This window comes from Centruroides vittatus, unplaced genomic scaffold, assembly GCF_030686945.1.
Source record: "Centruroides vittatus isolate TY-2023 unplaced genomic scaffold, ASM3068694v2 contig_371, whole genome shotgun sequence".
In the NCBI taxonomy this organism is placed as follows: domain Eukaryota; kingdom Metazoa; phylum Arthropoda; class Arachnida; order Scorpiones; family Buthidae; genus Centruroides; species Centruroides vittatus.
In genome coordinates, this window is record NW_027122194.1 from 634,181 (window position 1) to 660,792 (window position 26,612).

A 26,612-nucleotide genomic window follows, 5' to 3' on the forward strand; every position below is an offset into this window, starting at 1 on the left:
CTTAGATTTTATTTACATCTGTACAGATCTTCCTTAATATAATTGTCATAAAATGTTGTACGAAAAGTTTTAATGGATGTCGGAGACTTAACCTGTGATTGTTGTCGGAATTTGTTAAAACGGAGGTGAAACTAGGGCAATGAGGCATAGTAGACTGCGTGTCTTTTCTGTTGGGAGAATAATTCTCAATTCTGGTCTCGATCCTAGTTCCGGTTCTGTTATAGTAAGTAAGAATGCATTGAGAAAAATGTTGTTCTGAGGTACTCATCTCTTCAGTTTACTGTATTGTCTATTATTATAGTTATATGAATAAAAGATGAATTTCTTATTTGTTTTTGTCAATAAAATTCCGAAAGCTAAAAAAAAATTTGAGGTATTGTCAAATGCCATTTGAAAATCAAATTATACCCTTGCATTTAAATCTGATCGTATTTAAGAATTTGAATTTTAACACTAGAATTGCAAAAGGGGTCGATTTGACCTCGACCACATGTGCTTTTGTGGTGGTTTGTGTATAAAATTCAAGCTAAAATACAGTGATTTACATTATAAATCCATTTTGTCGATTTTTTGTTGATGAATGACGTGACACTCAAAACTCCCCGCCAGAGGAAATTGCTAATGAAAGATAACATTACTGATTTTCAGGTGTTAAGAAAACATTTTCTTTAACTCAAGTACACCTCTTGACTTGAAAGGTGTGTTGCAATTAATATCTTCAAAATTTATCCAAAAATTAATGATTTGAATTATCAAGAAAATGTTTCAGCAAAAAATTCAGAATCTAGTAGTGATTCAGAGCTAGAAATGGGACTTTATCCAGACTTTCTGCTACTGCTGCTGGCCCAAGTACTAATAAGAGTACTGGATGATCTAAGTGAAGGAGAAAGGAGTGTTGGTTATCTGTATATTTGCAATGATGTCAGTTGCTCATTGCCTAAGCATGTTTTGTTGGACAAGAGAAGACAGTCCTGAATTGAAACTATGTGGAAAGTCATTGAAGCTGAAACAAGTGTTTCAGGTACATTGCTTTTTGTCTATCTGCTGTAGGGAATTTATTATAAGAAATGTTTCACTACATAACTAACTATACCAGGGGCATCCATACGTTGGGGCACATACTGCCTTTGTTGTTGAGTTGCCTGGATGATGTGATTCCTTGGAAACAAATTACAAGAAAGAAATTGATACCAGAGTGAAAAGGAAAGAATTGATTCTGTTCAGATTTTATTGCAAAGAAAACTAGAAATCACAAACACAAGTTTAATAAATCTTATTATATATATATATATATAAACTAAACAGAAATTGTAGCAAGACCAATTTTCCCACTATCACTGAGAAAAAGCTTAGACTTTAAATTGCTTCCTGTTTCTATCTAATAGCCTAACTTGTAATTCATTACATGCTTTTTAAAATAGTCTTTTAGGTATAGAGATTGCCATTATGGCTAAATATTTTTACATGTGCTTATACAATCCAGGAAAAACTTTCCTCATCTCAAATCAGAGTTACTATTGATTTGAAGACAATGCTGCCATTGGATTGATCAAGTGTACTCTTGATTTATCACAGCTACTTTTTTTTTTTAAATTTCTGTCTTGAGATAGTTCTTGTGGAAGCTCCAAAGCTCGAAAGGGTCTCCCTTCCAAGGGGCTTAATCTTGAGTGATGCGAGTAGCAACGTGAATGTGTTGGGAGTGTCACATGGTACCAACCTGTTCAATGAGACCATCACTGAACAAGTTGGTACCACGCAACACTGCCAACACACAATTCGAGACTAGAAACCATAATCTATAGCCTTGAGGTAATGAATGAAGTGTCAGTCTAAGTGGTCTTTCTTAGGCTTTGTAAGTTTTTGGATCTATGATCCAAGTCTGGCAAGAGCAATTGGAAGACAGAGTTCAATAATATAAATTAAGCAATTTAATATTTAGAAAAGAATATCTAAGACAGACGACAAAAATATTTGCAAAACAGAGATCAATTTGTTTTATATAACAATTTATTGTTGGTATAATTTACAAATGGACACATTTCACATGTTTTCTGGTCATACTCCAGGGGCTTCAAAAGGTCATTTCTTTAATTTTTTCTCTCTCATGTATTGATATTTAATACTTTAAGCACTTTGGTCATTCAACATAAAGAAACTATTGTTAAGATAATTGAGTACAGCCTAAATCTGTTATAAATATATAGCTTGAATCCTAACAAACACTCAAATCAGAGACTTTGATTCTAATAAAATATCAGTATACCAGTAAAAGTATTGATTCCAAAACATAGAATTGCAACATTGAATGCTATAATTAAATGAACACAATCTCACATTATTGCTAATATGAGATTAAAATAAGTTCATGTTCTTTGTTTTAAAGCTTCTCTCTTCATATTTTGTTTGAATAACATCAAGTTGAAATGTCTTCAGATAAAAAGTATATCAGGCATAGCTTTATTTATGAGTTTTGGAAAGGATATACAGTAACACCTTACAAATGATAAAAACAACTCTTAATGTGTGTGGTAAAGATGCTACTAAACTTTGAACATAACAAAAATAGTCCACAATTTCTTGAACAGTAAAGGATACAAAATTTATGGAGCACTCTAAAGTTGTTGACAAAGAAAAATTGCAGGAAGACATTGTTAAAAACTGATGAATAACACAACATCTATATATAACCAAACACACCAAAAATAAAGCGATAAAATTATAAAAAAAAAATACGAGAATGAGAGAGCAAGAGATGACTTGGACAACAGGTTGTGTTTACGCTTTGAGTGCATTTTTCACTGTGTAGTTCGAACTTTGAGATTCCATTGTATAAACATTTGGATTGCAGAAATATTTACAAATAAATATATTTGGCCACCTGAGCAGTTTGAGAAAAACTGGACTAAGATATTCCCATACATGATTTTAATAAACCGTCAAGACCAGAGAGAAAGACAAAGAAATCAGAACATTCTAAGAACTTCAAAGTATAAATTAATATATATCATCAAGTATCCCTCACATAACACGATAGTTACATTAAAGAAAAATTGTGCCATGTTATGTGAATCCATGCATTCCAAAAGTTAGTAACAAAAAAGAATTGTATACTTTTGCTAAGAGAAATATGTTTATTAAAATTCAATAATTAATTATCAATTGCTTTAATTGTTGTTAATTTATTTCCAATCACAATTAGCACAATTACTGGATTGCATGTTAATTTTAGTTAAATAAGGACATTACTTTTCTGGCTGTTATGTATTGGAATTGTCAAATTTGACTCAGAGTATTTTGCAAATCTCCACATTTTGAGGCCATCTGAACTCAAAAAAGTAAAAAAAAATTCTGTGGATGTGTTGCATATATTTTGCTTAATATGTCAGGATAGGATGAAAATAAACAAAATTTGACACTGTAGCTTGTAAATAAGGGGCATTGGTGCTATTAAACTTTGGTTGTGAAAGATTGAGGGGATTGCGAGGGTGGTCACAAGTCGTATCTCACAAGGGATCAAACTTAATGAAGAGAGAATTTTACTTGTTAGCATTTACAGTGTTTTTATAAAACTCATATCTATCCTTAAAATTCTCTTGCTATTTTATAATAATAATAAATATATAAAGTTTTTATAACAAAATCACAGAACAGATGGTGCCACATACAATGTTATTTATTTTGATTAATAATACAAAAATGTTACTTTTAAAATAAAAGCTGGGAAAGTTAGGCAACTTGTTGCTGGATTTTTTAAATCCAGCCAGACAGGTTGAAGATAAATACAATTCTTAATTAATTAAAATTTGCCATTAAAAACACATACTTAATACACCTGACACTGACCTCGTATGGCATAGCTATTTTGAGAATTCAGGTAGACCTTGCAGCTTTAGAACCATTCTTTAAAATGGTCACCAGATCATGAAATATTTGTAAAAAAAAAAAGCCAAGTATGTATAAGACTTTTCACATTAATTGATTAACGAAACAAAGAATTAAAAGATTGTGATGATAATTTCCCCGTTTATAAAAAAAACTAAGGTATTATTATTATTCATGCAGTGCAGTGCAATTAAGTTTGTGTAAGTGAGGTTTAAAATTCTATATACCTAATAAATTTGTGGAAACTGCTTTTTGTTCATCATATATCAAAAAAATCCATGAGAAGTTGTTAATAAATTTCTCTACACTGTCCTTGGTATAAAATTAATGAGAATGAAATATGATACAAATTATTTTGAGATTAAAATTATTTTGTATACTTTTCATTCGACTACTTATATTGATTATTATGTATTCTGTACTTAGGTAATAATCAAACAATCATATTTTGCATCAATCACGTTTTCAATCTTTATTGCATGTGAACCACAAAAAATTGAATACATGCATATTTAGTGCCATAAAAATGTGATTGAGGCACTTTCTTTTTAGGTGACAAAAAAATGCAATCGCCCCGATTATAACGATCACACAAATGGTGAAGGTACAAAAATATTTTTCTTCTCATCTTGCCTTACCGTATTAGGAAATACAAGAACCGAGATGTGAAGTGCATCCTTCAGCCAACAATTCACAATCACAAATACCACCGGAATTCGTAATACTACATACTTTAATGCTTTTTCCTACGACTACACGATGATTTCCTATCGTCGATCTCTCATCTTGGCACGGCTCTTCGATCGATCGTTCTGAACAGATACATATGTTGGAAATACAATTTCAAAAAATAACAGTAATAATGAAATATGTTAATAAATTTGATTGTTAATGGCAAACAGATTTCTCCTGTGATATATAGTGTATATAAACTTCCTCTCTCACTGTATCAAATTGCATACATCAATGTTTGGCTACAAAATTCCCTCAAATGGGAAAACGATTTGGATATTGGTCTTGGTTTAAAAAAGATTCCCCAAATTAAACTTCTCGAATGTTAAACAATTGAAAAAACAGCACCCGTCAGTTGCTCCTGACTGCTTATGTACATTGTCCGATTAAGGAGTAACCGAAAATCGACGGAGAAAAATATATTGCTCACATGAAAGTTTCAAAATGAACAAATATCAAAGTATATTTTATTAAAAAATTAGAATAGTACAAAATAAAATTTCCCCTTTTATTAAAAGCAGTGCAAATTCACACTTATTTTGTGTGGTTCCTTCTTTGGCATGACAGGAATAATCAATACAAAAACTGGTTTGATAGTAAAAAGTATTTATATATAATTCTTTAGACAGCTTTGTATTGAAAATTCTCTAGGCCTCATAAAAGATTTTTCTTCTGAATCGTCTCAAGCAAATTTTCTGCAAAATAATTACATTGAGCAGTTTTTCCTCATTAAACATCTAAAAGATAAGAAAAAAATTTTTTGCTTTTGTTTTGAGATATTAAAAGATTAGATAAATAAATCTTATGAGGTCTAGGCCATGCTATCTAAGATTATAATGGAAAAAAATTCTTTTACAATACATACAAAGATAAAGATGAGTTCTTAAGAAGAAAAGGTCTATTGATGTAAAAAAGCTTCGAAATTATCAAAAGACTTCATCAACTACTAGTTTTTCCATGCTAAAATATCAGCCTTCCCATTAAGGGATGTTTCTGCATAACAAAATTGGAATGATTCCCCAAATTTCTCATACTGATTCTGCTGGACTCTGAAATTCACTTAAAGCTTTGATTGGAGCAATGTGTTTCTTTTGTGATCCTTTTCTAACTTTAGCCCGGACTTCTTCTGGTTTTTCGCGTCTAACCAGAGGTTTCTTCTCTGGTGCTTTCATCTTCCAAACTACAATTGGTGACTAAATGAAATAATCAAACAAATATAAGATTAAAACCTAAAATTGTGGTGGTGTGTAATTTAATTAACAAAAAAAAACCACATATATACTTACACTAACCATACCGCTACTTCTTGGATACTAAAATAAAAATCCATAACAATTAATAAAGTGCAAATACAAAAAAAATGATATTCTAATAGTTAATAATTTACCTTAGTTGATGCTACATAAGATGCCTTCACTGTTAATACTACAGCATTCATCAAATTTTTAGCTGCTTGAATTAAAGAAGTCGCACTGTCCAACTAAAAATGAAGTGACAAGAATAAGGAAATAAATTTAAAATCTTACTATGTCTACAATTTTTATAAATTTATCATCTTTTCTCTCATAATGATACTTACCCCCGAAACAATGAGATTGCCAGAAATATTCTGGACGTCTGCTTTTACTTTACTTGTGATATTTAATTGATGACAGTACAGAGCTATACGTTGAAGATATGCTAAAAGATCCTTTTTAGTATTTGATTCTGGACACTGGAAAGAAAAGATGAAATCCATAAATTTCAATAACTACATTAATTTTTTATGACAGTTGAACAACAATCAATCAGATAAAAAGTATTGCTAAACCAACATTATTGCCTAAAACTAAGATATGCAGATGCAAGTGATATACAGTCCTCTGAAATTTATTTTAGACTATCCATTAAGAACCCTAGATGGTTATTAAGGATTTTATGATAAATTAATATTCATTTAACAGAATTTTTAATAATTTTATTACCTTCCACGCTGACTATTAATAAAAAATAAAAAAAAACAAAAAAAAAATGCATTTTATGATAATTTTTTAAATTGCAATCTCTCACTAGATTCAATCTGTTTTCTATTTTTAATCACAAACATATTACAATTTACAATTGATTAATTTTTTGTATAATATAAATTTAAAATAATATTGAAATTTTACAAAACAAAAGAAAATATATAATAATAATAATAATTTAAACAAATTTGGTCAATCTTCTACATCAGTTAATTATGCATAACTGTTTTCTTTTAAACAAAACAAACTACAGCAATCTAGCTGGAGCAGGAGAGAAGTTATAGCCATTATTTACACTAAGTCTCTAATTACACTTCTGGGAGGATGGTGGATGAGTCATCAGAGGGTCAAAGTTAAGACAAGTTTTCTTAGCAATAATGTATAACAAACGTTATTTTTATATTCTTTTGGCAATTTTTACAATAATTGACTATACTATGCAATTTTATATGTGATTATTTACATATTTTCTGGTATTATGTAACAGTGGGGAGTTGACTTTCCCAGAAAATTTATAGCTTGACGGTTCTTAAATAATGTTTACTTGCCTAAATACTGTCTAAAAACATTAAATTAGCTAATTAGAGCTCAAAAAACAATTAAAAAAGCAAATTTATAGTGATTATATTTACATTTTACTTCCACATTCATAGTCAAAGGAGGCAGGGCTTTCCATGGCAATTTATAGCTTTCACAAGTCACTGCTTTGTTAAAGTAATGTCTATAGAAACAGAAAATAACCAACTAAAGTTTAGGAGTTTCCTTTAGATTGTTCTAAGCCAATTATGGAATATTATTATAGAAAACTATGAATGTATAGACTTTTCCTTTATGTTTCATCTCATACCCATTAGATAACAACTTACTGTAAAGCCTCCCTTTCTGAAGGAGAACACACTTGGTAGAGTAAATTTACTCCATTTAATTCAGGGAATGGGAAGAGAAGGGTTTGAAAATAGGACAAAAAATACTCTCTCAGTCAGAATGTTTTCAACAACTTAGCATTCTAATCTGGCACATTACACTAACCCAATGAGTGTGGTGCACTGAGGTTTAGGAATGCAGTGGAGTCTCATAGATTAATTGTTTTTATTAAACTTAACATTTTAACAGATGTAATGTTTATCACCACCAAAGAATCAAGTACACATCATGCCAAACACAGGTCTATATAGTCTAATTCTTCACTGTACATGATCTCCATGCTTTACCATCTTATGTTGTTTCAGTACAGACTTTTCTAGATCACAACTTTGTTGAAATTGATACCAACCCAATGATATCAAAGTTCTTCATGGTTGTCACAATATTGATATTGGTTTATCTGCCATTTCAGTTCTAAACTGTAACCATGGGTATAGTTCTAAAAAGATGCCAAATATTTTCTATAACATTTAGATCTAAACTTGTTGGAAGTCTGGCTTTATGTACTGATGCATTATCATGCTGCTGTATCCATGGGAAAAAGATGAGCTGAAGGCCCTCTACATAAACACTACCATTATACTTCTAATTGACACTCTTAACTTTGAGTTTTTCCATTGAAGTGACTTTTCTACATTTAAAACAATTTGTAAATGGCTACTTTATATTAAACAATCATTTGTTTTTATTTATGTATGTTTTTTTATCATGTATATTGAATGTTATCCTTTCTTTATTTGTATTTTAATCTTTTGTTATGGGGGTTATTTTTGAGGTTATATTTACGGGTGTTATGTCAATTGTATTATGACATTTCATTTTGTATATGCAATAAATAAATAATTTCAACAGTGAAATAAATACTAAAATTTTGAGACCAATGTAAAATGTAAAAACAGTGTTTCACTGTATGTATTAAGAAACTGAAGCTACAGGTCTTCAAAACGTCATGCCATGAATGGAAAACAGATAAGTCATTTAATGTTTGTTCTCTACCATTATGATGGTATTATTATTATTATGTTGGGTGTAGTGGGTTATACTCGGTTGACACTGGTGGCTGTGTACTATGCCGGACCAAAATCAAGGCATAGCAACCAAAACAAAACTAAAATTAAATAAGTGTGTCAGTGTCAGTATTCAGGAATTTCCTAACAATATGGCATATATTCAATATTGTGGCCTTCTGTAGTGTGATGTATGTGTTTCTATTCAATTGTAATGTGCCCAGGCTTTTGTGTAGTGTGTGTGGTATGACACCTGTAGAGGAGAGAACAACAGGTACAATAAGCACCCTATCCATCCTCCACAGATGTCTTATTTCCTGGGCGAGTTCTGTGTACTTGCTGATTTTTCCAGTAAATGTATTTTGTACATTGTGAGTGTTTGGTATGGCTATGTGCATAATGTATGTGATTTTACTGTGTTTGTCAATGAGTGTGATGTCTGGTTTGTTGTGGTAAATTGTTTTATCTGTGATTATGGCTCTGTCGTAGTATATTTTGTGTGTGTTGTTTTCCAATACTGTCTGTGAAATGTACTTGTAGTATGGCTCGTGGATAATTTGTGTTTCTTTGCAAACTCTTGGTGTATTATATTTGCTACTTGATTATGTCTGTGTAGATAATCTGTCTGTTCCAAGAGTTTGCAACCAGAAGTGATGTGTTGTATAGTTTCTGGCATAACGTGACATTTTTTGCATGTGTCATTCATGAGTGTTGTATCTTTGAGTATGTGTTTTCTGTAGTTTTTAGTATTTATGACCTGATCCTGTATGGCAATCACGAATCCTTCCGTCTCCCCAAAGAGGCATCCCCTGAGTTAACCAGCTGTTTGATGCAGTTTTGTCAACAAAATCCTGGGCCAAGTCATAAGAATGCCTGCCATGGAGTGCCTTTTGAGCCCACGATTGCTTAATGGTGTCTATGCTTTTTATATGTTGTGAGTGTAAATTTAATGGTGTGTTATTTGAGTCTGCTAGAGTTACTGCTTTATATAACTGTAATGTTTCTTGTTTTCTGTAGAAAAACTCTCACAGTGACTGTATTTGTTTGTAATGAAGGTTAACTATGTCAATCAGGCCATGTCAGCCATCTTTATGTGGAAGAATTAGTCTTTCTATGGTGGATTTAAGATGATGTTGTTTATGCTTAGTAAGTGTTGTTCTTGTTTTCCTTTGGAGTTGCTTGAGATCTGTGTGAGTCCAATATGAGCTCCAAAAGAATATGTGAGTACTGGGATGACATACGTGTTTATTGCTTTAACTGTGTGCTTTGCATTTAACTCTGTTCTGGGAATAGCATTTAACCTACTTTGGTATTCTTTAATTAATCAATACTAATGACGAACAACTTCACATCGGGTGTATAAAATAAAATGTTACTCATGAAAAACCCATAACCAGTGCATAACATACAATATCAGTCACTACGAACGTTTTAAAACCCCTCCTGGGTTCTTCAGGTTAAAAAATTGACTGGAACGATTTTTGAAGATGAAAAAAGGAACCAAATCACATGCCGAACAGCATCGAACGTGGAAATTTTACGTGTGGCCAAATGTTATTTTAAAAATATCAATGTCACAAGGCTTGATGAGAAACAAACAGTCAAATCTTTAACATAAGTTTGAATGCTATTTTTGAAATATCGATGTCACAAGGCATAATGGGAAGGAAATCGTCATATCCCTAACATAAGATTGAATGTTATTTTAAAAATATCGATGCCACAGGGCATCCCGGGAAACAAATCATACACTTTCCCAGCTCCTCCACAAACTATCCTTTACATAAAAGATAATGTTAAAGCTCCATAACAATTCCAGATCAGGAATGCATGTTCTTAAAGTATCCTTATAGGGAGGAGTGGGGGTGTACGCTGGTCCAAATTTAAGGACTCTTTGAGCATATTCAGGCACATGTACATTGTCCCATACAATAAAAGAACACTCATGCTGGGCAGAGTTGGCAGGAAGTTGGAACTGTAGGATCCAGTGCAGCTTCTTACAATACTGTTTCCTTAGGTTAGAGCCAAGCCTTTCCTGGATGTTAGTAAAACTTTCGTAGTGACTGATATTGTATGTTACGCGCTGGTTACGGGTTTTTCGTGAGTAACATTTTACTTTAATTAATTTTCGCTTTATTTGTGCATGTTCTGTTAGTTTGGCCTGTTGGAATCCTAAATACTTGTAGAACTCACACTCTTTCATGGATTCAATAATGTCCCCATTTCCAAGTGCAAAATCTTCTTTCTTCAGGATTCCTTTTTCTATGTGAAGTGTTTTGCATTTATCTAGGCCAAATTCCATTTGTATGTCCTTGTTGTATGAATGTGTGATTTGTAGGAGTTGACGAAGTTGTTTTTGCGTGGATGCATAGTTTTATGTCATCCATGTACATGAGATGTGACTGTGTTGTTTTTTCATGTCTGATATTGTAACCATATTGCACGTTGTTTAACATATTGGATAAAGGATTCAGGGCTGAGCAGAACCAGAGAGGACTCAATGAATCTCCTTGAAAAATTCCTTGCCTAATGAATATTTGATTTGTATGGAAGTGTTATGAACTCTGAGATGTAGTGTTGTTCTCCAGTGCTGCATAGTGTTTTGGAAGAATGCAATGAGTGGTGGATGTATTTTGTATATGTGTAGAATTTGTAGCAGCCAACTGTGTGGAACACTGTAAAATGCTTTTCTGTAGTCTGTATATGCCATGTGTATGTTTCTGTGTTGTTTGTATGCTTGCTGTAGAATGACTGAATCTATGAGTAACTGTTCTTTGCATCCCGTGATTTCTATGGCAATCTTTTTGTTGTTCCGTAAGAATGTTGTGTCCTTCAACATGTTTGTATATTTTGTTTATAATGCATGATGTCAATAATTTGTAGTGTGTTGGAAGACATGTAATTGGTCTGTATTGTGTGGGGTCTGTGGTATTGTTGTTTTTAGGTTTCATGTAGGTCAGGGGTGGCAAACCTATAGCATGTGTGTCCAAAGTGGCACATAAGGAGAAATCATCTGGCACAAAATATATCATATGATTTGTCTTTTTCAATCATCCTTTCGGTTTATCATCTGATTATCTTTTTTTCGATCATCAAGTTATTCTAATTAAAGCATATTCATTTAATTTCTTTAAATATTGTTATTCGAAGTCTGAAACTTTGGCACGCATTAACATCTTTAAAGCTAAGTATGCTTACAATATGGCACACGAACACAAAAAGGTTTGCCATCCCTGATGTAGGTGATGCCTTGAATAAGAAATTTTGGCATGTCTTGTGGATTGATGATGATGATGGTGTGTGTTAGGTGTTTAGCTAGTTCCTGGTGCAGTGATGTAAACTTTTTGTACCAGAAATTATGAATGTTGTCTACATCAGGTGTCTTCCAGTTGTGTGTTCTGTTATTACATTGTGTTATACACTCTGTAATAATACAATGTATTGGACATTGTGTATGTTTATTTCAGCACAGGGCATAGTTGGTATGTTATGCATGTTTTTGTTCTCCTCCTCGATCCAGCCTGTATCAGCATTGTGCATAACAGCACTGGACCAAAGAGAAGACCAGTAAGTTGTGAGTTCTTCGTCTGTTGGTGTGCCACTGTGCTATGTATCAGTGCTTGTTTTGGTACTGATTTGTCTGTAGAAGAGTTTTTCATTGTTTGTGAATAATTTATTTTGTTGTTTTTGTAGTGTACATGTTTTATATCATTTGAGTCTACGTGCTTTGGCAGCAAGTTTTTGTTTTAGTGTATCAATGTATTCTGTAATGCGTGCATTGTGATGTTCGTGTTTTGTGTGTGTTATTTTCTTGAAAATGTGTTTGAGTTGTTTCTTTAACCCTTTCCCGGCCAGGGTACCGATCTATCGTTACCCTAATTGTTTCGCGAAACGGCCAGGGTACCGATTCATCGTTACCCTGTTAAAAATCGATTTTTATAAAATTTATCGACAACAGATGTCAGCACTTGACGGTATCGTCTTGTTTATCGTCTGTTTCACATATTTTTGTCCAGGTGGTGTTTTGTCGATGTAAAAAATTTTAATTATCGATGTTTTTTCCTTAATTTTTCATTTTCTGATAATTTTTTATTTCATTTTTAGCATATTCATGCAATAATATTACTATAATAAGCTCATTAATGCTATAATAAGTTTATTCAGCTATAATATGTTAATGCATCATAAATATTCAAGTTATGACCTTCAGTTCCGATATTTTATATATTTTTTTAATTTTTAATTTTTAATTATTTTTTAAATCTAAAATATCAGCAAATGTTACATCTATTGCTACTGGTAATCATATGTTTATTACGAAAATAAATAATCTTGTTAGATATAAAATGAATAAAGTATATTAGTTCATTATATTAGTTGAAAGCAGAATAAAGTTCAGATTTCAAACAAATGTTTGATATAATGTGCGATTATTTCACAACGAATGAACGTACAGGAGGGTCTAATGATGTGTTCACTTGTTTATAATCGATCAGCGCCGCCGTAACTTATCCGTTACAATTCCCAGACACGCACCTGTTATCAAAGAGTTGACCGTTACGATTTGACCATTACGAGATTGACGGTTGCGATTTGCGCTGATCGATTATAAACAAGTGAACACATCATTAGACCCTCCTGTACATGCATAAATGTTATATCAAATTGTACAGAACAATATTGTACGTCGTATTGGCTCAGTGACAATAAGAATGAAGTAACCAGACAATGTTAATTTTGACAAATAGTAACAAATTTTCAAGGCTGAATGTCAGTTATCATATATATATATTTTTCCTCATAAATTTTTCAAACAAACTTTATCGAAATATGTCGTATTTAAAACTAACTATATTGATAAATATATGTGATTTTTTTCATATGAATAAAATAATAATTTAATTTTTAGTGAATTTTTAAAATAATATTGCCTGATTCACCTATTTTGACCTTGGCCGTTTTACAAAATAAGGGGGCGTGGCAAACGGCAGGCTAAGAGTTAATTTGGGTGTTATGTTGTTTTTACTATATTGTGTCAGCCTGCCTAATTGCTGTCTAATGTCATTTATTTGTGTTTCTATTCTTCTCTGCCAGGCAGGCTTGTGATAGAACTGTGTTCTGTGTGTATCTGTCTGTGATTGTATTTTCAGTCCATGGTGTGTCAGTCACAGTAGTGACTGACACAGCATAAACTAATGTATGAATGTCTGAGAGTACAGAAATTGAATGAATGTAGTGTGGTAGTAAGTGAGCGTTTGCATAATTTAGTGTTTTTCCTACTACCTTGGACGTGTTGATTTTTGGTATTCGTGGTCGTTGTGTGGGATCTGTGCCTGTATATTTAGTGAGTGTTTCCTGAAATATAAGTGAGAGTGTATTAACTAAATCTATGTCAATGTTATCAGTGGTGGATGAGGAAGTGTTTGTAGTATCAATAGTGGTAGCTGTTGTGTGCTGTAATTAGTGCTTGTTGTTGGATTATCCCAACAAGTTACACGTTACACGTCGCCCCATTTAACATTAATCTTCATTAATGTTAAATGTTTCTGTCTGTTGATTTATTTGATCAGTAACCTGTTGTTTGATAAGTTCAAGTGTCGTTTGTGGGATAAGGTTGTTGTGTATAATTGTTCTTTTTTGATCAACAACCCTTTGTTCGGTGACAGTGAGGTGAGGATATTGTTGTGTGAATCTTAGGTGTAGTTGTCTGTATGCTGTCATGTTTGTTTTGAATTTTGTAATGGATTAGTAAGTACAGATGATAAACTCATTCATTTCTATTGTCCATTTCATCCGTTGGTGTGGTTTCCCAGCCTTTGTGGTCTGTGGATGCATTGCCACAGAAACACCAAGGCTAGATTGATTCTTCACATCTGTTGAGGGCATTGCACTAGCCATGCTTGGGCAGGCGCTGCTTTCGTCACCAGTAACCAAAGGAGACTGTGGCATATTTTTCGAACACGAGCCTCTGCCTAACCCACGAACGCGGACCTTGTTAACCCGGGTGACGTCTGAGCTGGTATCACACTTTGACCTGGTTATTACCATAATAAATATCTCCATGGAATGTGGGTGTGGTCACTCTTAGCTTCATTTCTCCCCATAGACCTTACTGGCATGGGTGTCCCTACCAGGAGCTTGTGCTCCAGCCTGCATTGCCCTATGGATCAGTAAAATTACTGGGCTCTCCCACCACGACCAGGTGGTGACCACGGGAGAGTTATTATTATTATTATTATTATTATTATTGATATCCAAAAACTTGTGGCTTTCCAGATCACCTGATTTGAATCACAATCATTTTTATTATGTTATTTAAAGGCTGTGCATAAAACAATCATCCTTCTTCATACTTGCCCAACCTCAGGATAACATTCAGCATATCAAAAATGACATTCATGGAGTCTTTGCAGAGGTTTCCCATAACAGGATAGGATCAAATGGGTTTAGTTGTGAAGATCAAAACAGTGATAATTTAATATGAAAATACATGACTTTTTGAAGACCATGTATTAAATGATTCTAAATGTATCAGAATTGTTTTTTTTTAAATAATTTTTTAAGACACCTTTGATTTTTAGTGTAAAATTCTATAAAGTATTAAAATGAAATTCTTTCATTTACATTCTTCAATTAAAAAATTTCAGATCAAAATTGTAAAAAATTTACCTGGTCAGCAATTTGTCTAGCTAATTTATCTAACTTTGTGCCAAATTCTGAAATTTTTTTTGCAGCATTAATGACATCCATAGTTGTTTTTAATGGTCCCTTGCCTCTGTAATAAACAAACAATTAAGAAATGATAAAATTTTAAGATACATACATGTATGTTTTTAATTATTATGTATATATTACCGTGTGAAATCTGTCATTTCCATCATAATCATACACATCTGTTTTGCTAATACAATCACATCATTTCCTGTGTCATCCCATTTGGCAACTTCTTTATCGAACTTAGTCTTTTCTGAACGGAAGTTTTCAACCTGTGCAGCAATCTTTTGCTTTTCTTCTTCTGAAACAAATCTGTATGCATCCTGTAATTTTATACAATATGAAATTCTTTAATAATTTAAGAAATTATCAAAAGTAACTTGGTACAAGTACAAATTAATAATAGGTAGTAAAAATTAATGAAAATAAAAAGTATGATCAAAAACATTAATAGTGTATTTAAATTAAGATATTAAACTACAATTATAAAAAGAGCTATTAAAGAAAATGCTACAGAAGTTCAGACAGATAAATAAATAAATTGTTTTGTAAGTCTGCATTTAAATTCTTAACCTTTTTACAAATTACATCAATCCATTATGAAACAATTTTAACAACAAAATGGAAAATAAGTGAAACAAAAAATTAATTATGCTCAATTAAAATGAACATATTCTCATTTTAATAAGGGAAAAAAAAAAAAAAGTCTTTTAGCAATGTTCAGTCTAAGATCATACCAACAATATTATTAAATGAAGATGGAAAGATGACAAACTTAACTTTAAACTTATTTGTGTTTTGTATTTTATTTAATGTATCATGTCCATCATTTTTCCTTTGCTACTTTTTACAACTGAAATTTTAGGAATGGAACTGATACACCCAATAAGAAAGCTCACTTTAATTTCAAAACTATATAAAAGTTTTATTTTGTATGATTTAATATATGTTGTTATTATTTTATTGAATATTACAGTAAAAAAAATCTTTATTAATTTATGATATTTCAAATGGTAGATAATTTGAAGATAAAGATGAAAGATTGTTTAATCAAAAAGCAAGTATCAAATAAAAACCTCTATTAATCCAATTTTTAGATTAATGCCAAATTATTGCCAGATTACATTAGGCTATAATAATGCTATTACTAATTAAATGTCAAGCAATTATCTCTTTGATTGTAATTATTGTTAAAGAATATAATAATAAAATTTATTTAAACATAAATATACCTGCATGTATTTAGTTTTAATTACTTATTCTCATAATTTATTAAAATACATATTTAAAAAAATATTATATTAAAAAGTTTGTTAATGAGAGCAGTAATTACAGGTATACCCTAGTTAGGTGGTTAGGTCACAAAAAAGTGCCATGTTATGTTATGAAACAGGACCAATACAAAACAAATGGGTAGGTTCCAAAAGTTAGTAAAAGTATATTATTTTTTTCATAATTAAAAAAAATATGTTTGTTAGTTAATTCTTGATTGCTTTAATAATCACAAATCAAAAATATTACACATTAATATTAATTTTTTCTTCAATGTTAAATAAAGAGCATTTTCTTTTTGGCAAAATATCATTGTCATTTAAGCTTTCCTGTTAACCTTAATCTGAAGTATTAGCAACATCTTAATTTTTCTTTAATTTTTTTTCATAAAACTGATACAGTCAAATCTTGGATTTTGAACATCTTGCTTTTCAAATAAGTTCACAGACAAAATTTTGAACTCATATTTTCCCAGTTACCATACAATAATTTGTCTACTGAATAAGCTATTTGGCAAGAGCTGACCACAAGTGGTCAATTCCCTATACTTCCTATGTTAGAAAGTTGACAGCCTGGTCAGGCTGTCAACTTATCAATGATAAAGTTTTCAGATTTGCAGAATTATTAAAACTTGAAACAAGACATTTCATTAAATAAAAAACCAATTCAGAAGTTAGTGTTGCCAAGATCACCTCGTAACCTTAAGATCTCACGACACAAATCATCAATGATGTTGCTATTTAAATTAGATTTCAATGTGCATGCGGGGAAAATACATTTCCATTTTTTTGTACATGCAGCTGAATCTAAATCAAATTAATTAATAAACTGAATTAATATTTACATAATATAAATGGCATCCAAGAATTTGTGTTTAAATATGTTTAAGTTAAATTAAATAACAAAAATTTATTATTAAATTATATATTATAATATTAATATTTATTAATGGTAGGAAGCCAGTTAAAACTAAAAATAATAATAAATTTAAAAATAATAAAATAATAATTAAAACGTTGCCCTTTACACTGAAACTGAAATTAGAACTAAAATTAAAAATAAGATCAAAATTAATTAATTAAAATCAGATCAATAGAAACATAATAGTTCAGAAAGTGTGGATAAAGTACTGTCTATCTTAATTAATTTGGTTATATTATCTATTCTAATATTATATTGCATTTGTAGGCATTTTTATGTATGAAATACAGCTAAAAAAAAAAAAAAAAAAAAAAGGCTTTACTTTGGGAATCAGGAATGGATTAATCCATTTTATATTGTTTCCTATGAGAAAATTTGTTTTGGTTTTAAAACAACTTTCAGGAATAAATTAAGTTTGAAAACCTAGGTTTGACTGTATTCTCATTTGCTTGTGTGTTTGTCTAAGAGATCTTAAAAAAATAATCATTTTTTATAGTAACTTTTAATTTGATCTATAAAAACAAAACACAGTGTCTTTTGGGTTCATTTAGAACACTATCAACAATGACAGTGACACCTGGTTTATAGGAAAGCTATAATAATAAGCTAGGACAGGAAGAAGAAAAATTATACACACAGTTATCATTAAAGAAAACTGAGTGAAAGGCATGAAACAACATTAAAAATTTCAATATTCTAAAGTCTATGGACAAATATAAAATGACACATTTGCTTGAATACAAAAAATTCAGATGACAGTGCTTGCTTTTAAAATTGTGACATTTTATATGGAAATGTCTCTAATTTTCAAACTGTGTTGGAGCAAAACCACGTTGTACAAAAGATACCTGTATATATATGCTTGTGAACATTACACGTAATAATAAATTAAATAAAAACAAATACCAGATTAATTAATAATTAACAAAAATGAAATCTTCAGATTTTTTCCCTTGATAATTGTATGTTTTACCATATCATTTAAATATTCCTTAAAATAGCATTTAATTTTTAAAATTGTCCCACTAGAATTCTAAATATGAGCATTTTTTACTTTAAATATTTTATAAATCAAATAATTATAATTTAGTCATTAAACAATTCATTATATCAAACATGTATACAAAAACATTAAAGTCTAAATTTTAGCAAATAAAATAGTTGAAATTATTATCTTAACTTTTTAATGAATAAGTAAAAAATAAAGTCATAAAACATGGGACATTTTTAAGATCCATTACTAATAATTCACATTCTCATATAAAATGAATGAAAATAATTCATAATACTGTTAAACAACATCTAACACTATTATTATATATTACATTAAATAAATTATAACTACAGCTTACTCTTGTGTTATTGATTCCACTTATTTCTGGATATTCATCATAATCAGTATGAGCACTCGCTGTTAAAAAATTTCAAGAATATTAGATTCCAACAAATTAATTAGTTATTAGTAAAATACAGGCCTTGGAACAGAAAATTACTTCAAAATAAGTGAGAATAATAACTCCCAGCAAGGAAAAAGTGACTGATATAAAAATTAATTGACCATGATGATATACATTATTTGTAAGGAGTGAAGTCTGATTGTTACTTTAGGTTTATGAGTTTTGTTTCATTTGACGTTATAATTTAGTTTGAGAACATTTTCTTTTATTTAAAAGACAATAACTTATTTTCATTATTAACTAACAGTAATTACGAATAAAGCAACCATAATTTGTAATTATGACTGGAAAATACAACTAACAGTGTTCCGGTTATTGGTATTGTTTGCAGCAGCGGCATAATTTAGAACTAATGTTTACACAGGGTCTAAACATTTGTGTGCATTTCTCACTTCTGCATAAATAGTGTTGCAATTGCAAAATTCTGGTCCAAAAACTTTGTTTTCATGTGTTTTTCCCTCTTCTCAGATTTGCATAAATGCAGCCTCACAGCAAAGACTCAAATAGACTATAGTCTCTGGCAAAACCAAAACTAGGGAATTTATGAATTCCGGTTTAGTTTGTGTTTGTCAAATATGAGTCGGTTGACCAAAATTAGCAAAAGCGGTCATTAATTATCCTTTGCTACATCTGTATATTTTGATCTGTTCTTTACTCGGTTTCTTTATTCTTTTGTAGAGCATAACTGTAGGCTAATAAGTACTGGGCCGATAAGCAGGAGGCATCCAGTAGAAGATATACAGCATGTGTCTCTCTAAAAAAATTGAAAGAAAAACTGCCTGGATATTTAAGCAATTTTTCTTTCTAATTTTTCACTCTCTTTCTAATGAGTTATCTTCTTAAATTTTACAAAGTTAAATTTTTAATTGATCAAAATTATTAATTAGAAAAAATTTTTCAGAGTCGCAGAATTATTAAAACTTAAAACAAGATATTTCATTAAATAAAAAACCCAGAAACAAAATGCATAATTTTCCTGGCAAAAACATGATGAAATAATAAAACAAATTTTAAATTAGTTTGTGATGCCGTCCATTATGAGATTTTGTTAAAAAACAACTTTTACGTGGTACAATCCAAAAGTTCGGAGACTGCAGTAATCTATGACAACAAAAGCATGTATTTGAGGTTACAGTGTATGAAATGGATTCTACCAAACCACCTCTATGTGTTCAGGTTAATTTCACCCATGTCATGTGATTAAACCATGAGCGCTGCTGTTTTTTCCAGAGATAGTTATCTTTGTTCTGTAATGTAATAAAAGTAGAATTTCAAGAACAACCTCCAACATTTCGACTTTGCCATGGTAGAATCACCGTACACCTTTCTTAGCAATTTTAAAGTCTCCATAGATGTTTTAACTAAACGCTGACAAAATTTAATGTTGGAGGTTGTTCTTGAAACTCCACTTTTATTATGTCGCAGAACAAAGGTAACTATCTCCGGAAAAAAAAAACAGCCGCGCTCACGGTTTAATCACATGACATGAGTGAAATTAACCTGAACACGTAGAGGTGATTTAATAGAATCATTTCATACGCTGTAACTTCAAATACATGCTTTTGTTGTCATAGATTACTGCAGTCCCCGAACTTTTGGATCATACCACGTATATTGTTGATAATTACAAAACTGCAAATAGTTTAATTTTAAGGATAGAGATGAGTTTTATATAAAACTATAAATGCTAATAATGAGTAAAATATTCAAGAAGTCCAATTCCACTCTAGTTACAACATGTAACCTCTTTCTATAACTACAAAAATTTAATAGTATCAATGCCCTTTATATACAAGCTACTGAGCTAAATTTTGTTTCTTAATCATTACCCCATTGTGAGATATTAAACAAAACAGATGCCAACACACACAATTTTTTTTTTTTTTGTCATTTTTAGATTCAGGAGATCTCAAAACATGGAGATTTGCAAAAACCTCAAAGGATCAAATAAGACACAATTCCAATATTTTCCCATGTTATATACATAACAAGCTGGAAAGGTAAAACACTGTTTTTATTTATTATTCATCAATAAATCTTGAAGTCTTAAAAAGCTATAGATTTATTAAATTGTCCCTTAATAAACTTTCCAATGTTCATAAAATATTAACAAACTTGAAAAAAATTTAATTGGTAATTTTGTTACACTAGCATTTAAAGACCTCAAAAGTCATATAATAACATGAATTTTTCAATGTGCAACAAAAGAAAGGTGTTACGGGCATCACAATTTAAGTATTTAAATGTTAATTAATGAAGTAACTAACACATTACAGCTTGGGGTCACAAATATTGTTGCCCATAACAACACAAAAAGTGAGAAATAGTGATATATCACTAAAATAGTTGGGAAAAAGTGACTAATTTAAAAATAGTGATCTGTTCCAAGGCCTGAAAATAGCAGTAATCCAAAATATTTAACATTTTATTAAACAATATAATTTCTTACATTTGCTTTTTGTTTCAGATGTATTTCCCTCAAATTCAATTTCAGTTTCTGAATCCAATTCTTCTGCAGTCTAGAAAATATTAACAACCAAATTTATTAAAAAAATAGACTGTATAAAAGTTAAAAACAATTTCTAGATTATGGCATATATTTAACAATACAAGTAAAGAATTAAAGCTTAGTTTAACTTATATACAGAAGATAAATTGTTACACAAGATAATCATTAGTTTTTCAACTATAGTACTAATTCTCAAATTATGGATTAAGTACTAATATTAATTATACTTATTATACTGATCAGGTACTAATATTAGTATCTGATCAGTACCAAAAACAATTAATTAATTAAATTATTGTTTTGGTGTTTGATAGAAATATGGTGAAGGAATCCTATATATTAAGACTTAGTGAAGTAAATAAATTTCATGCAGATATTCAATTTGAAATTGAAAAAGAACATAACTGTAAAATAAATTATTTGGGTATTACAATAACTAGAAATAAATTGGGCATTGTGATTATGAAACACGAGAAACCATGTAATACTACAAAAACTATAAATTATAATTCTTACTGTCTAATAAGTATAAAAAAAAATTGTTCTATGGTGGAAACACAAAAAATATAAGGCAGAATGATGGAATTGGGGGAAAGGTTACAGTAGACAGATATTTAATAAAGATTCTTTTTTACCCTAATTATCTGAGAAGATTGATAGATGTTTGGCTTCAGAAGTTTTTAATAACAGACAAAGTAAAGAATGACAAAGGTGAAAAAAATGATGTATCATTTCTGTATATTAAAAGTGTAAATTTCTTCTAATAACCTCCCAGATGACATTGTTCTGGAGACAACTTCTTTTGATCTAAAAACTAATACATGAATAACATAAAATGCAATATAACAGATGAAGTTCCACACATGATGGCAAGTCACAAACTTGCAGGGGTAAGACAAAGGGATGGGAAGATCGTTTTGTCTAAGCTAGATTTCCCTAGCAGACCAAGGGAATAGACAAATATAATATTTAGGTTTACTACATTTATAAAATATTGGTAAATTAATTAATTTTTCAAATAACAATATAAGTTATTTTCATTGTTTTTTTTATTATTACTATCTGCAATATAATTTATGCAAAATAATTCAAATTTATTATTTAAATTGAAATAAATTTCTCAAACTATTACTATTTATTGCCTGAACAATATGACATATGCAGACATTAACATGTTCACAGCATTACGAGGCACATGTGACTCATATGGACATGTCTAGTTAGGGCTACAGACATAATTGCTTGTTTTTCTGTGGGGCGGCGCATATGTTTTGATAACATTATTCTACAAACATCATACTTGATATATTGATATTATTTTATTATATGCAATAAAATATATTAATTGAATAGTACGTAGCACAGGTGACTTGTGCTGCCCTGTATTAAAATAGACTACCAGTCACCCATCACTCGTAATGCCCAGCAGCTGCCTAAACATTTATCTACTGACGCCATGAACGTGTTAACTTGTCATTTACAACATGACTACTGATTTATATATGCTACAATAAAATTTTTATATTTATTGGTTATTAAATGCTCATAATGCTCTATTAAATCAAATGTGTTATTTATATTATGATAATCTAAGCAATTTTTATCATAAGTTCATCATAAATTTTTTAAACATTATTAACGTACCCGCAATCGAACTCAGTTCGAGCTGTTTACATAGATAGCGTTACACAGAAAATGGTGTTTTAGACCCTCGGAGAAAAAAAATCGGCAAAAAAAAATTTTTTTTTTGAATTTTCGGATGTTTTTTCAGTCCCCAAATTTTTTGAAAAATTTTTTCCCGCGCGAAAAAATTTTATTGCGATTTTAATTAACCCTTAATGATGCGCGATTAATGCTTAATTGTTTTTTATGGGATTTTTTTATGGAACTTTATTCATCCTTCTAAAGTTCTAGCACGCCGATTTTACTTCGGTAAAGTTATTTAAAGCTATTTTCTGATGTAAAAAACAACATCCAATAGTTTAATTTTTTTAATTAATAGATTTTTTTATAATTACGTTTAATTAAGTCGGGGGTGGGGTCGGAAATATCAATTAAAATCGTAATTAAAAAAAAAGTTTTGAAATATCCCGCCATCTAGTATTCACCTACTTTTTACCCTTCTCTTCCCGAGAGTTTCACCAGAATGTCCCGCGAAACAGGACACCAGCTGTTCTCAAGGTCATCCAGCTGTGTAAACAATGACTCATCGGTGTCAAGTTTCGCGCTAAGGCGAGAAAAAGGAAATTGTACTTTGAAGCTTTTTCTTCAAAATTAACACATTTCTTTCGTTTTTTTTTCGTTTTTAATATTTTTAATGTAATTAAACATAATTAATTTAAAAAATTTAAAAAGAAACGGACCGGAAGGTGTTAAAAAGAGTAAAAGGTTGTTTAGAAAAATGTAATTTATTAAAATAGAGGAGTCATTAGGGTGTAATAATAATGACATTTTTAGTGAAATTGAAAATAACCATACCTAAACCTTGTTTAAGACGGCTGGACGGCCAAGCAGTCAAGGTGGCAGCCTACTGCTCTGGGGGATCGGGGATCAAATCCTAATGAGTTGAGAAATCCCCAGGAATTTTTCAGGGGGGTGGTCTGTTCAGATATGTCTCCCATCCCTCATGGGTTTGGTCAGGCCCAGTCGCCCCATTGTGGGCCTGACCAAATCCATAATGGGCCTGCTAAAAGAGGCATTCTTAGTGCCCACAGGATGGAAAGAGTTTAAAAAAAAAACTCATTTAACTGAGAACAGGTGTTTGTTCATATAGTTCATAAATACACCAACAGGTGGCAGTGTTATATCAACTCATAAAAGTAATATGTGCAAAAATCTTCATATCCATAATGTTATCTAAGAGAAAATGACACCAAGAAGAAAGTATAGTGTAATATTGCAGCAGCAAGAAAGCAACAACATTCAACAACTGCTTTTGAAAACAATAAAACTGATTTTGATGATTCAGATAAAGATCAGACTACACAGAAATCAGTAAATTACAATAGTTCAGAAGACTCAGTGATTATCAAATAAGTAAACTTCATAACCTAAAATGTAACTTGTGCATGTAAATAGTACTACTGCAGTTGATATTATTTACATTCATTACATGCCATACATAAGTTACAAACATACTTAACATAATATATCATGTATCATCATTGTTTAATATTATGATTATTACATTAAATTTTTTCTTACTTTAATTCCTTTGTGTAATGTTTCAGAGGTTGTTAAGTTGCCTATTAGTAAAAATTTGGCTGCAATAATACTAATGTTTAAGAAGTAAGTTTTTCAGTTATCATTGTTTACATGAAATACTTGAATTTTTCCTTATTTTCACAGGATTTGGTAACTACCACTACCAACATAGCAGGATCCTCTTTTTTAAACAGTGAAAGAGAAAGACATATTGAAGGATAAATACCTGGCCCAAATTGCAACTGAAATCTTAAATATTTCAACAACAAAGGAAGAAAACAGAAAGAACACTTTTTAAAGACTTTTGGAACAGGAAATTTTAATGCTCAAAATGCTTATCAAATAAATAATAAATAATTTGATTATTTGGAGTTATGAAAAAATGAACATCAGACAAAACTCACTCACCTTTAAGACATGTCCATACAGTAAAATATTCTGATCAAACTAGTTTTGGAAATAAAATCGATTATGTAAAATTGCATTTTTGAATATCTAACTCTTCAAAGACAGAGGTCAAGTAGAGAACATTGTGGTAAGTTTGAAGAAAAGAAATGTTGTTCCCTCCTCTGGCAGGAGGGACAAGCACTCAAATGATCCAAGAAAGTAGTGATAAGGTGGTGAAAGAAGTAACAACTTTCATAAACCACCTCCTGACTTACATAAATTATTATTCTCATAAAATGAACCAAGAAAAATTATTAATGATATGGACTATACAATTGAGTCATATCATGACAGATTTCAAATTGAATGTGAAATTGCCAGAACAATGCATTTTTCACATAATAAATTTCACAGAATTTTCACTGAACAATTCAACATTTTGTTTAAATTACCTAAGTCTGACATGTCATGAATATAATTCTCTTCACATTACAATAGAAAAAACAAAATATGACCAAACTTGGAAGCACTTTCTCAGCTTGAGGAGAAACAAGAGCGATAAAAACTGCTATGGAACTAGCAGTTTTTATCGCTCCTGTTTCTCCTAAAGATCAAAAATAAGTTTGATCATGCTAGGCAATGATCAAACTTATTTTTGATCTTCAGCAGGCTCTGCCTATGCCTAAATTGCCCACTGGTACAATATTTTATAAGAAGGTATTCTGTTTTAATTTCAGCATTCACCCTTGCTCAAACAACCAAGCTAATTTTTACTTTTGAGATTAGTAGAAGAGCTGATGAAGTTGCAAGTTGCATCTTGAAACATTTAACACTACATATTTTTTTGGTTCAAAACTTATAGCCATTTTTGATAACTGTTGTGGTCAGAATAAAAACCAGACAATTATTGTAACTTGGTCATCATTGTTGACTTAATGTAATTTAAAACTATTGAGCATATATTTCCTCAAGTTGGCCATACTATGCTGCCATCAGATTAAGACTTTGCTGTAGTAGAGAATTATACATTGCCAGTAGTACGTCTATTCATCTAATGAATAGATTAATATACTTAAAATATGATGTTACAAGATGTCCAAAGTACATATTATGACCAGTGATGATTTTCTTATGTGTCAAACATAAAAAATTACTTTCACCAAACTGGTGTGTTTGAGAATGGACAATTTGGTATATACAATGCTGTGAGATTATTTTTTTTCAGATAATCCAAATGATATGCTCATTTCTAAAAACTACTACAGTCCTCTTCGTGAGATTTCTCCGAGGAAGAAAGGTAGACCATCTGACATTTTGGAATCATTTAGGAAAACTATACCTTTGAAATATGATAGTGCCCATCTACCTGACAAGTCAAAATTGACAAATGTTATGTTTTGCATGCAATGGATACCCAAAACTTACCATTTGTACTACAAATCATTGTATAGTCATGATGATTAAGATAACATTGTAACCATTTACATGTGAAAATGATGCAATGGTATCTGAAGATAAAAGACTGCACTTGTTTGTTCAAATGCATTTTAATTCATGAATAAAAAATATTAGACAATCTTTTGAGGAATTATTATTA

The 26,612-nt window shown here is 30.6% G+C and overlaps 1 protein-coding gene across 3 annotated transcripts in view; it reads right to left on the reverse strand.

The window, feature by feature from the left end:
- Nucleotides 1-4,328: 4,328 nt before the first annotated feature.
- Nucleotides 4,329-26,612, reverse strand: part of alpha-Cat (catenin alpha) — a 90,703-nt gene continuing 68,419 nt past the window's right edge. For all 3 annotated transcript variants that reach the window (XM_067270417.1, XM_067270419.1, XM_067270418.1), the window contains exons 14-21: nucleotides 21,365-21,434; nucleotides 18,811-18,869; nucleotides 15,407-15,588; nucleotides 15,221-15,326; nucleotides 6,194-6,328; nucleotides 6,002-6,094; nucleotides 5,901-5,927; nucleotides 4,329-5,807 (exon numbers count right to left, since the gene is read on the reverse strand). In XM_067270417.1, coding sequence (XP_067126518.1) covers nucleotides 5,643-5,807; nucleotides 5,901-5,927; nucleotides 6,002-6,094; nucleotides 6,194-6,328; nucleotides 15,221-15,326; nucleotides 15,407-15,588; nucleotides 18,811-18,869; nucleotides 21,365-21,434 — 837 coding nt within the window. In that variant the 3' untranslated portion in view covers nucleotides 4,329-5,642. The remainder of the gene's footprint in view (nucleotides 5,808-5,900; nucleotides 5,928-6,001; nucleotides 6,095-6,193; nucleotides 6,329-15,220; nucleotides 15,327-15,406; nucleotides 15,589-18,810; nucleotides 18,870-21,364; nucleotides 21,435-26,612) is intronic.